Source organism: Tarenaya hassleriana, unplaced genomic scaffold (genome assembly GCF_000463585.1).
Source record: "Tarenaya hassleriana unplaced genomic scaffold, ASM46358v1 Cleome4, whole genome shotgun sequence".
In the NCBI taxonomy this organism is placed as follows: Eukaryota; Viridiplantae; Streptophyta; class Magnoliopsida; order Brassicales; family Cleomaceae; genus Tarenaya; species Tarenaya hassleriana.
The window spans coordinates 3,231,046-3,241,779 of record NW_010966881.1 but is presented as its reverse complement, the minus strand read 5'-3'; the positions used below and the strand labels follow the sequence as shown (position 1 = coordinate 3,241,779).

Sequence of the window (10,734 nt, the reverse complement as noted above, 5' to 3'; positions counted from 1 at the left end):
AAAGAGGCATTGATCCCAACACACACAAACCTCTCTCAGAGGCTGGAAACAATGGCGATGAAGACAAGAAAACAAGAACAGCAACCATGAACAAGAGCAAGCCGTCTTTTGTCTGTAATGAACTCAAGCTCGTAAACCCATCTCAAAGCTCTTCTTCTGCGACCAATCAAGAATTCTACGTTGAGAGAACATCAGATATGGCGGAATATTTCGCTTTTCAGAAGCTTAATTTCAGCTCCAACCTCGGCCTCACTGTTACCACCGACGCTTCTCTCTCTTCCATGCTCTCTTCGCAGTTCAACACAGCTTTTCAGACGCCGATATGCATGAAGCAATCGGTTAATCTTCCGACAGAGAACAGTTCCAGTGCCTCAGGAGGAAACCATCATGTCAAAGTGGCGCCAACTTGGGAAGTAATCTCAAGCCTCAACAATGGTGGTGAATTGCAGACTAACAGTTCTTCGAGTTTCTTCGACAATGGTGGATTCTCATGGGCACTCGCGGATTCATCTACACTCGTCAAAGCAAATAACAGTTCCTTTGAAAACACCAAGTGGTCTGAGTACGGACTCGACACACCATTCTTCGCTGGGAGCAATGTACAGAACCAAAGCTCTCAGCCCATTTACGTTGGTTCAATGGTGAAACCAGAAACTGATTACTTAACCAACAACGATTCGAACTCATCGATCGATCTTTGGAGCCAAAGCCAACATGATTTTCACGAAACCGTGCCATTTGGTCAGACCCTTTAGCTTGATTTTAACAGTACTCTCTCTCTATATATATATAGAGAGAGAGAGAGCATGAAGGACACTATATACAAACAATGAAGCAAGTCTTCTGTTGGGCATGTAGAAGAAGAAGAAGAAGAAGAAGAAGAAGAAGACTAGCAGTGTTATTCTGCATATTCTTCTTCATTGTGTAAATTGATGAACATAAGCTTGTTATCTTATGGAATGAAATTAACACCATTGGTTAGCTTTCCACGAATGCATGGTGATCCAAGTAATTTCGACACCATGAGTGTCAGACATGTAATCAGTTAAAGGACAAGAGAGATAAATTTTAATTAGTTGTCTTGTAGTTGAATTCACTTTTGTTTTTTTTGTTTAGTCTTGTCATAGATGCATTTGTGTTTGTACTTCCCATTGACCTCTCTCTCCTCTTGCCGGCGCCGGAATATACCCCCGCCGGAAAATTAAGTAAACTGCCTATCATATAGTTCAAGGAAATACCTATGGGTTTAGGGATTTATTTATCCTAAGATAGTTTTTTTTTGTTTCTTTATTTCTTTTTTGTTGCGATGACGGTTCAAATTCAGAATTTGAATTGACGACGTAAAAATCTTAATAATTAAGTGGAACTCGAACCAAAAAAACTCTTAGCGGATGAAAACTTGAACAACATTAATGATTTTTTAATTTCATATTATTGTCCATAATTAGCTCTCTCTTACGATATATATATATATATATATATAGATAAAAATAATCAAGCTAGGTAGCACCGTAGCATAACATGTCCACCACCCTAAAATACATGAAACGAACTCGGTTATCATATGCATCTTTTCACGATTTTCAAAATTTACACGTGATTATTTCACACCTGAAGATTTTAATATGGTGAAAACAACTCTAATGAACTCATATAATAAATCATTTGTAAGCAGTAAATTAAAAAAAAAAAAAGTATTCTTTTCCGTGGCTGAATTGTGTCTTGTGAATAAATTAGAATAAGGGTATCATGGGGACCCCATAATGCATGTGAACCAAATAATTGGACTTACAAACACCAATCATTGTGTTGTTTAATATATAGAGAGAGAGAGTTTAAAATAAGAAAGAAAGCCCTCGTCTTTCAAATTGCTTATATTCAACAGTTTTATTATATATACGTAATTCATGGATTATACGGCACGAACTCGTCGTAGTTTGACACAAACGGATCTTTTATACCTTAGAAAAATAAAGAATGTCGTGGAATATGTTGCTTTCCTCTTTTCAATCATTCATTTTGATTTTAATTTCGGTATAAACATCATTTGAATATTCCTAAATTAATGTGTCATGCATGCATGTATGGAATGTAACACCCACGAATTGCCGATGATTGATATATATATATATATATATATCACATTATTTCTTTCAATTAAATATTTTTTATTGATTCATAGATCGCAAGATTTGCAAAATATTTCCTCTTGTATTTTTACTCATGATATGGACGTGTATATATTCATAAAATTTACAGATAATTAGAATATATTAAACCTATAAGAGAAAACGTAACATGATTATAATATTTATTTGTACATCTTACCCTGATAATGGAGGTCTGATGATTGTTATTTTCACAGAAAATTGTGAAAATTTTGTGAATTATATGGTGTTGAGGTATGTTGCGTGTTTATGATCATGGTTACGTTAACATTACATATATAAAATATATAATTGAAATAAAAGAAAACGAGACGGAACAAAATCACGAGGTCGAATAATGGATATTTAGGGGACGATTAAGAATGGAATCGAAAATCATGGGATCTTCAACCACTACACCAGATCCCCAAGGGCTTTTAGTTGCATATTAGAACTATGGAATAGATGGACTTTTATTTAAGTACACGTCTTCTTATTTATTTATTTATTAAAATCCGATTTTATATGATTATGAGTCTATATTGAAATAGATTTTTGTGTGACATCTCAAATTAGATGTTTCATTCTCGTTATAAAAAGACAAAATAACTATCGAGGGTACTGATTTAATATCAATCAAAAAACAAAGTGCAAAAAAAAGCAACAAAAAATATTGCAAAAAATGGTCCGAAGTTCGTAAGAAAATTTCGGACATACTTCCTTTGTGGTCGGCCCATTAAGAAAGCCCAATTAAATATATTGGGCTCACCTAAAGAAAAAAACGAAGAGCTGCAACAAAAAAAAAAGGAATCACATAAAATAAACTTTTTAAAAATAGGAAGTAAATAACTAAATACGCAGGCAGAAGAACCAGACAGAAGATCTGGCAACACGATCGACGGTACAATCGCAAAGGTTGAAGATCGAATACATTATCCGGCGAGAGACGGATCGAAGAAGATGCTGAAGTTGACTTCACAGATGCGCTGTGGGTTTCCGTTGGCTATCGTACTGTCGGCGCTTCTGTTGTTTATGTCGCCGGAGATAATTCCGGTCGGCGAGGCGATTTGGATGAGCGTGCCGCCGACGGGAACGAAGTGTGTCTCCGAGGAAATTCAAAGCAACGTTGTTGTCTTGGCCGACTTCCTCGTCATCTCCGAAGATCATTCCGTGTTACCCACTGTCTCTGTCAAGGTAAATTCCTTGGTTTTTGTTCGAATCCGCTTAATTGTTCGTCGGCTGATCTGCGTGGTGCTTGTGGAAGCTTTACTTAGTCTTTTTCTTTGACATTTTTCTCCGTGATATTTGGATGTTTTCGTAAGACATGCATGGTTTCATGTCCGATTCATCTTTCCTTTTTCACGAGTTTCCTTTTACGGGACATGTATTTTAACTGATTCTACCCATGATGTTCTCTGATTACCCAGATATTCAATATCAGCATTTGAATATATATTCGTATATGTGTATTTCTTGATTGTGATGTGATTCTTGAATTATTTTTGGACAAAGTCATTCAATGTTGTTAATCAACCAGTAAAGATGTCTCTGCTGTGAATCGACTAGGAGATCATCTCTACTTACATTTCAAGTCTTTGGCAATCATATCTGCACGAAAAGAAAACCGAAGCAGGAGTAGAGTGAGGGTTAGAGAGCATTATGTGAATGGTGTTTGTTCAAGTTTGGCGTCTCAAACATTTGGATCTGAGTGTGAAACTGTGTGTGTTATGGAAATGCTCTGATGTTCTTGGGCATTTGTTCTCTGTTTTTTATTTTCAAACATGGTCTATAGCTTGTGTATGAACAGTATTGCCCAGATGCTTAGGTTTTGTGTTAACATCAAGGTTCAATCAACTATCTGGAAAGATGGCATCTGGAAGGAAAGCAGGGTTCTGTATTTGAAACCAGTGATACCGATGATCTCAACCTTTTCTTTAGATTAGCAGAGATTAAGGGTATTCCTCCATTTCGTGTGCAAAGATCGGGCCTATTCCCTAATGGAATGTGTACATCAAAATTCCCTGGGATGTATTTGACTGCTATGAGGAAGTACTAGTTAGGCGATAGTCATGGATGCTTTAGGGTTTCTTGTGGTTTGATGGATTGTGAGTAGAAGTGCCATCAGATGCATTATGATTGAGTTCACATAATTACATGTCTGTATATATATTCATTCGAAGTGGAAAAAGGCCACAAGCCTGTGATGTGTTATATGAGAACTAGTCTCCTTTTGTTTGCCTATCTTTCTCTCTGAGTTCTCCGTATTTTTCAATAATCTCTTCTTTTTCTGATTTCTTGCAGGTGACATCCCCATATGGCAACAATCTGCATCACCAGGAAAACATAGCACATGGTCAATTTGCATTTACAACTCAAGAGTCCGGAAACTACTTGGCATGCTTTTGGGCTGAAGGGCATAATCATGGAAACAAAGATATTAGCATCAACCTTGACTGGAAAACTGGAATTGCTGCCAAGGATTGGGACTCTATTGCCAAAAAAGAGAAGATCGAGGTAAGTTCTCGCGTAGAATATGCAAAGTTAAAGTGTTTTTTTTTTCTCTCGGGGCTGAAATTACAAATTGATTTAGAAACTTTCAGTTTATATTGGCTTCAAAGCATTCAACACGCTTCTAGCATGTAATCCCATCCTTGTTCTCAACTGTGCTTTCTGCGCATGTTTGATTTTCGATAAACCCAAAAAGAAATTACTGTTGAGGTTATCGCCTCTAAAAGGGTAGTAGCAGATTTATATTTTCAATTACTAATCGAGATTTGCATTGGAATGTCAGGAAAATCCTTAAAGCTTGTCCTTTTATGACATCCCGTTTGCTTGTTAACACAGGGCGTCGAGCTGGAGCTCAGAAAACTCGAAGGTGCAGTCGAGGCCATCCATGAAAATTTACTTTACCTGAAGACCAGGTAACGACTTAGTCGTGTGTTCTAAGAGGTTGGACAAACTTTTCCATTGCCCCCTTGTCACTTGTCAGATGCTCTCATTTCTCTGATTTCAAACCTACAGAGAAGCCGAGATGAGGACCGTGAGCGAGAAAACGAACTCACGGGTCGCGTGGTTCAGCATAATGTCGTTGGGCATCTGCATCGCGGTCTCGGGTTTACAGGTGGTGTACTTGAAGCAATACTTTCAAAAGAAAAAGCTTATCTAGGACGAAATCCATGGAACTGTCCCTCGTTGGAAGAGTACTTAGAGCTTTTCCTCTGCGTTTTCATTCATTTTGAAACTGTAAAAAGTTTGTTCTTGGGTTTTAGTTGCGGCTTTTGCCTGTTTAGATTTTATTTTTTAAGCTGTAGACCATGGAATTGTTCGTTTTCATTCATTTTGGTTAAGGATTATTGAACCGAACCGGGTAAAATTTATGCAAAACAAATCTGATCCAAAAGGAAATTATATATCATTTTCTAAAACTAAATTAATCAAATACGAATTAAATCCAAGATTGACAAAAGCGACAAAAAAAAAGGAAAGAAAACGAAAATTGTTTCTTAGTGCAAGACCGAACACCGATAAAATCGAAAATTAATATTAGACATCGAAGTAATTTTATAAAATTGAAACAATTGAATCGGAAAATAAGTGAACAAAAAAAGAATCTAAATGTCTACTCTATTTTAAGAAAATAAAAAGTATTTTTTTATCACATAATTGAAATTAAGAAAGCAACGGTTAAAAGTGTGGGGCATGGTACGGATTACTATTTATTTATTATGAGGTTGCGAGAGCAGAATTGATAACTCAATTTCGACATTAAATGTTTTGCAAGTGAATATAGGGGGCTAAAACTCTAATATCTTGAGAATATAGGGGTGTTCTAGAAATTAACAATAATATAATTACCCATATAGTGTAAGCCCAATTAGGTGATCAGATGGGCTGAAAATAACCCTAAGTTAGGAAAGCCCAAACTCGGAGTAACCTACATATATAAGTGGAGGGTCTCGTCTTCTTCATCTCCCTCCGGCGATACTAGGGTTTTTGCCGCTGATTCGTCCAGAGAAAGAGAGGAGAGAAAAATGCCGGCCGGTCATGGAGTTAGGGCACGAACTAGGGATCTGTTCGCGAGGGGTTTTAGGAAGAAGGGTTACATCCCACTGACCACGTACCTCAGGACCTTCAAGGTCGGTGACTATGTCGATGTCAAAGTCAATGGTGCTGTTCACAAGGGCATGCCTCACAAGTTCTACCATGGCCGCACGGGTCGGATCTGGAACGTCACCAAGCGTGCTGTCGGCGTCGAAGTCAACAAGCAGGTTCGGAAAACTCATATCTCTGTCTGCGCGTCTTCTAGTGTTTCTAAGTGGTCATTTTGAAGTTGGGTTTGGATTTCTTATGTTGTTTGTTTCCGAAAGTTTGACGCTTTGTGAGTTGGGTTTTCGGCTATATCGGTTAAATTCTGAAATGGGCAATGATTATTGTTCCAGTTATGCAAGTTCTTTTAATCGCTTAAATGGAGATTGAATTGTTTTCATATGTTTGCTAGATCATGTGAAAAATCTGTTTCTTTGATGCATTCAGGGTTATAATTTTGACCCAGGAAACTGGGAGGGTTCTTTGATTTGGTGTTCTTACTGTCTGTCTGAAATATCTGTGGTTGGTTCATTTTGATAATGGTGAATTGATATGCATAATCACTTGTGTGTGCAGTTTCTTTTCCTCTGTTAACTTTGCTCCTATTAAATCCTTATAAAACATTTGCATTTTACACATTCATTTTCGATTTTATGGATTCTCTACTGCGGTTCCTGCGTCTGGATATTGGCTCCATGACTGATTTATGTACATCTTAGTTCAACTCCTAACATTCTGGAAGTACCTGTTTCTGGTACTGCATTGAAATTTTACTGAATTTTGGCTGCCTATTACTACTTTACACATTCATTTTGAACTATTATTGGTTCTGTCCGCATAAAGTTGGATCTTTCCGGCAATACCTTTCGTTTTCCAGTCACCTCTTCGGTTAGAACTTAGAACCATTAGGGACCTAACTCATACCACAAATATTTGGATTTCTCAGGTGGGTAACAGGATAATCAGGAAGAGGATCCACGTACGTATCGAGCATGTGCAGCAGTCAAGATGTGCAGAGGAGTTAAAGCTGAGGAAGAAGAAGAATGATGAGCTGAAAGCTGCGGCCAAGGCCAAAGGCGAGGTCATCAGCACAAAGAGACAGCCTGAAGGACCCAAACCCGGTTTCATGGTCGAAGGTGCAACCTTGGAGACTGTCACTCCGATCCCGTACGATGTTGTCAACGATCTCAAGGGCGGCTACTAGTTCCTCTACTACATGCCATGCCATACCATAGCTATTCAGATATTTGCAGTTTATCTCTGTTTTCTTTCCTTCCGAGTTTTCTGTCCGTTTGTTGTTTTGTAGTAACTTTGTCTCCGACCAAAGTCTTCAAGTTATATATGCAAAATACAGTTGGCAGAGTGCGTTCCGATTGTTATTTAGTGGAAGTTTTGTCACTAATATCTGTCGCCATTTCTTGTCTCACGTTTCATAAACAACCTGTCAAACATGAAAGGCTAATAATTTTTAGTTCAAAAAGTCAGTTTTTTTTTTTAAATTTTTTATTTTTTTTCCAGCCATATCATCTTCTTCGTCTGGATGATCTTATTTCAACAACTCCCCCCACCGGAGACTCGAAGACGGGAAACAGGAACAGAGGAAACGACTGTGTTGGAGAGGTGAGTGGCGGCAGTTGTATCGGGATCAAGAGGAAGAATAACCGGTTCTGAAGAATCAGAGGATCTTTGCCGGTATAATCCAAAGCTCGGAAAATGGGTTGTCGTGTTGGGGTGCAAAGAGCTCCTTTTTTCCAGAGCTCGAGCATCAATGGCGGTTGATGGCGTAGTTATACAGATACAGAGCCGAGGAGGATTTTGGTTGGGTTTTCCATATCTAAACTGAATGATCATCTCTGGTCATAAACGTAAAAAAAAAAATGTATTGGCAGGGAAACGAAAAAAGAGAGAAAATAAGTTTTCCCAAAACAAAATTGATCAAAGAAAAAAAAGTTACAAAAAAAAAAGCAGACAATTTTGAGGATGATCCACCAAAGCAAGAACATTTCACACAATATATCCGGAAGGGTAAAAAACCCCACCTTTACAAATCTCATTTTCCTTAACACAAAACTTGAGTGAGCCCTTTCTTTCTTTCTTTTTTTGTTCTTTAAAAACACATCTGCCTTTTGATTTCACCCGGAATCTCTCTGTACATCTTGCCATCCCCATACTAAGAACCAAGACGGCCAATGGATCAATTATATCATTTATTACTCTGTCTCAAGAAACTGACCTAGCTCCACATACCTCTGCCCCCTCGGCGATTCTCTTGTTCTGATACTCTCCTCCTCGTGCAGGGGGAGCAATGGGGCCCCGCTTCGGTCCTCGAGGCTCGCCCTCGGCTCCTCCAAATCCCGAAAACCCCTCAGTGCCATGGAGTCTGAAACCGGGAAATAGACGAGCAAGAAAATGGATACAACGGCAAATGATAAGAGGGAGAGGAAAGCCAAGAAAACGAGGGCTTCCGATAAGATGTCTCCAGGTTTCGTTAGAACGGACAGACCGAGCAGAACAATCCTCAATGGGAGGAAACTCGATACCGATATTATTAATGTGTATACCCTCCTCTGTAAACACCTATTGATGACCAGTTTCAGTATCTGCCTCCCGAGCCAAAATAAGTAAGCCGTTAGGATGGTGGCAAAGACACCGAGAAGGATGGTACCCAGGAGAGGATATGTGCAAAGGGTTATCCTGTCTTCATCTGTAACAACACGGGAATATGTTCTTGTGAAATAGTGTGGCAGCTTCCTCAAAGATCCACTGCTACTACCTCTGCGTATCCATGATCCGGAGATGATAACCACGAGTTGAAGAGCAAATATTGGGAGGCAACAAAGAATCACATATCCAACTGTTTTGGCATTCCATTTCCCGCTCAAGGTCCCGGTTTCCATCTTCAATGGAGCACGGAGAAGAAACATGAGGGTGAGAAACATGCAGGGTTCTGAAAACCCTAGATTGGAGACAACGTAAAACTTGCAGATGTTTTCCTGCCATTGCAGATCCAACGAGTTCAATGGTCTCCCGTCGAGTCTCAACAAACTTAACCGAAAAATCTCACCAATGGCCCACCAGATTGCAAACAATATGAATGTGATACGAATAATCCAAGGACCGCTGAAGTAACCAAGCCGAAGGAAGTCTCGCTTATGGACATGAGATTGAAAATAGAGGGAGTACGCAATGCAGAGGAAACCCAGAAGTATGAGAAGAGCGACTAGGCATATCGTCACCACGCCGAATGCATCGGAAGCTAATTTTGCAAGGGGCATCACCCGAAACACAGGATCCACGCATGCTCTCTTCCAGCACGGATATAGCACGATCTGTAGCAGCTGATGCCCTCCTCTCCAGACTAATCAGAGAGATCAGTAGCTAGAGAACCATATGGAAAAAAGAGTAGCCCACCTTCAGCAAAGGCTGCAGTTTTAAAAGGTGAAGTAGATACAAAAATGTAGTCTAGATCACACAAAAGTACTTTTGTGGTCTGACTCTAGCATTCAGTCTGCGTATCACCTACATAAACTGGAAAAATGACAAAAAAGTCAGCAGCCTTCTAAAGATGTCCAAGATGGATATGCAGAGATATTGGACTTTATCGGGATATATGATAGTGCAAGGAAAATCCATGGAAGACAACCTTTTTGACAGCCACGCCATTTAAATTATACATGACATCTTCAATAAGAACAATAACAAGCACCCCATAATCAACTGTCAAGTAACTACTTGTTTATTACTATAACAAAGGTAGTAAGGCAACAAAAGAATAAAACAAAAAGCGGCTAACAAACATTGATAAATGCACCGTGAAAAAAAAAAGTATACTTGCCTAATTCATACATTCAAATTTTAGAAACATGCAAAGCAATCAACCTTCAACAGGTCTACAAACATCAAACACGGGAACGGCACTATCTACCAAACAAAGACTGCTTTCACCAGGAACTTGTGAAGCCCTTAAAACAAGTTCGTCAGGACACTCATTTAGGCTTAAGTTCAAAAGCCTCTCACTCAGCTCTCCCACCAAATACAATCTTTGTCAAATCAACAACAAAGCGAGGTCTTCAACTAAAATGGAATTTACCTTTCATAGTATGCCCCGTAACAGATATCTTATCTGGGCTTCAAAGCACGAGCATTGTATGCGCAATTTCTAATTAGCATTAAACACTAGGAGATTATGAACAACGAAACCCTTCCAGAGAAAAGTGTCAAACAACTACTGTTGGGAAAAAACAAACAATTTGAAAATATCAAACCACGATAACATTCACAGAGACCGCTACGTTAAAAGCTGTCAATGACAAGCAAAAACAGGTCCCGAAACTATCCTTCGAAATGCAAAGCGTGCTCCTACTTTATCAATCTCAACAACTTGCGAGACAGAAACGTTTATCGTCTTAACAAATCCTTAAAAATCTATATTTCCAGCAGAAATCAATAGCCAATGAAAAATCCAAAACTAAGTCAAAGAAGTTCATAATGTTCTTCCGAT

The 10,734-nt window shown here is 38.8% G+C and overlaps 4 protein-coding genes across 5 annotated transcripts in view; 3 read left to right on the top strand and 1 right to left on the bottom strand.

Moving 5' to 3' along the window:
• LOC104823709 (transcription factor MYB86-like) overlaps window positions 1–1,096 on the top strand; it is a 2,349-nt gene extending 1,253 nt beyond the window's left edge. The window contains exon 4 of one of the 2 annotated variants that reach the window (XM_019203721.1): window positions 6–1,096. In XM_019203721.1, coding sequence (XP_019059266.1) covers window positions 6–755 — 750 coding nt within the window. In that variant the 3' untranslated portion in view covers window positions 756–1,096. The other variant, XM_010555397.2, reaches the window with a different exon arrangement.
• A 1,900-nt stretch (window positions 1,097–2,996) lies between these two features.
• LOC104823708 (transmembrane emp24 domain-containing protein p24delta3-like) lies at window positions 2,997–5,505 on the top strand. Its single transcript, XM_010555396.1, has 4 exons — window positions 2,997–3,341; window positions 4,449–4,661; window positions 4,992–5,068; window positions 5,169–5,505. The coding sequence occupies exons 1-4, from the start codon at window positions 3,108–3,110 to the stop codon at window positions 5,311–5,313; spliced, it is 669 nt and encodes a 222-aa protein (XP_010553698.1). The 5' UTR covers window positions 2,997–3,107; the 3' UTR covers window positions 5,314–5,505.
• Window positions 5,506–6,115: 610 nt separating this feature from the next.
• Window positions 6,116–7,635, top strand: LOC104823707 (60S ribosomal protein L21-1-like). The gene is made up of 2 exons (XM_010555395.2): window positions 6,116–6,415; window positions 7,180–7,635. The coding sequence occupies exons 1-2, from the start codon at window positions 6,179–6,181 to the stop codon at window positions 7,435–7,437; spliced, it is 495 nt and encodes a 164-aa protein (XP_010553697.1). The 5' UTR covers window positions 6,116–6,178; the 3' UTR covers window positions 7,438–7,635.
• Window positions 7,636–8,133: 498 nt separating this feature from the next.
• The window catches only part of LOC104823706, a 3,071-nt gene continuing 470 nt past the window's right edge, over window positions 8,134–10,734 (bottom strand). Inside the window, exon 2 of the mRNA XM_010555394.2 lies at window positions 8,134–9,761. Within this exon, the coding sequence (XP_010553696.1) occupies window positions 8,444–9,508 (1,065 nt within the window). The 5' untranslated portion in view covers window positions 9,509–9,761 and the 3' untranslated portion in view covers window positions 8,134–8,443. The remainder of the gene's footprint in view (window positions 9,762–10,734) is intronic.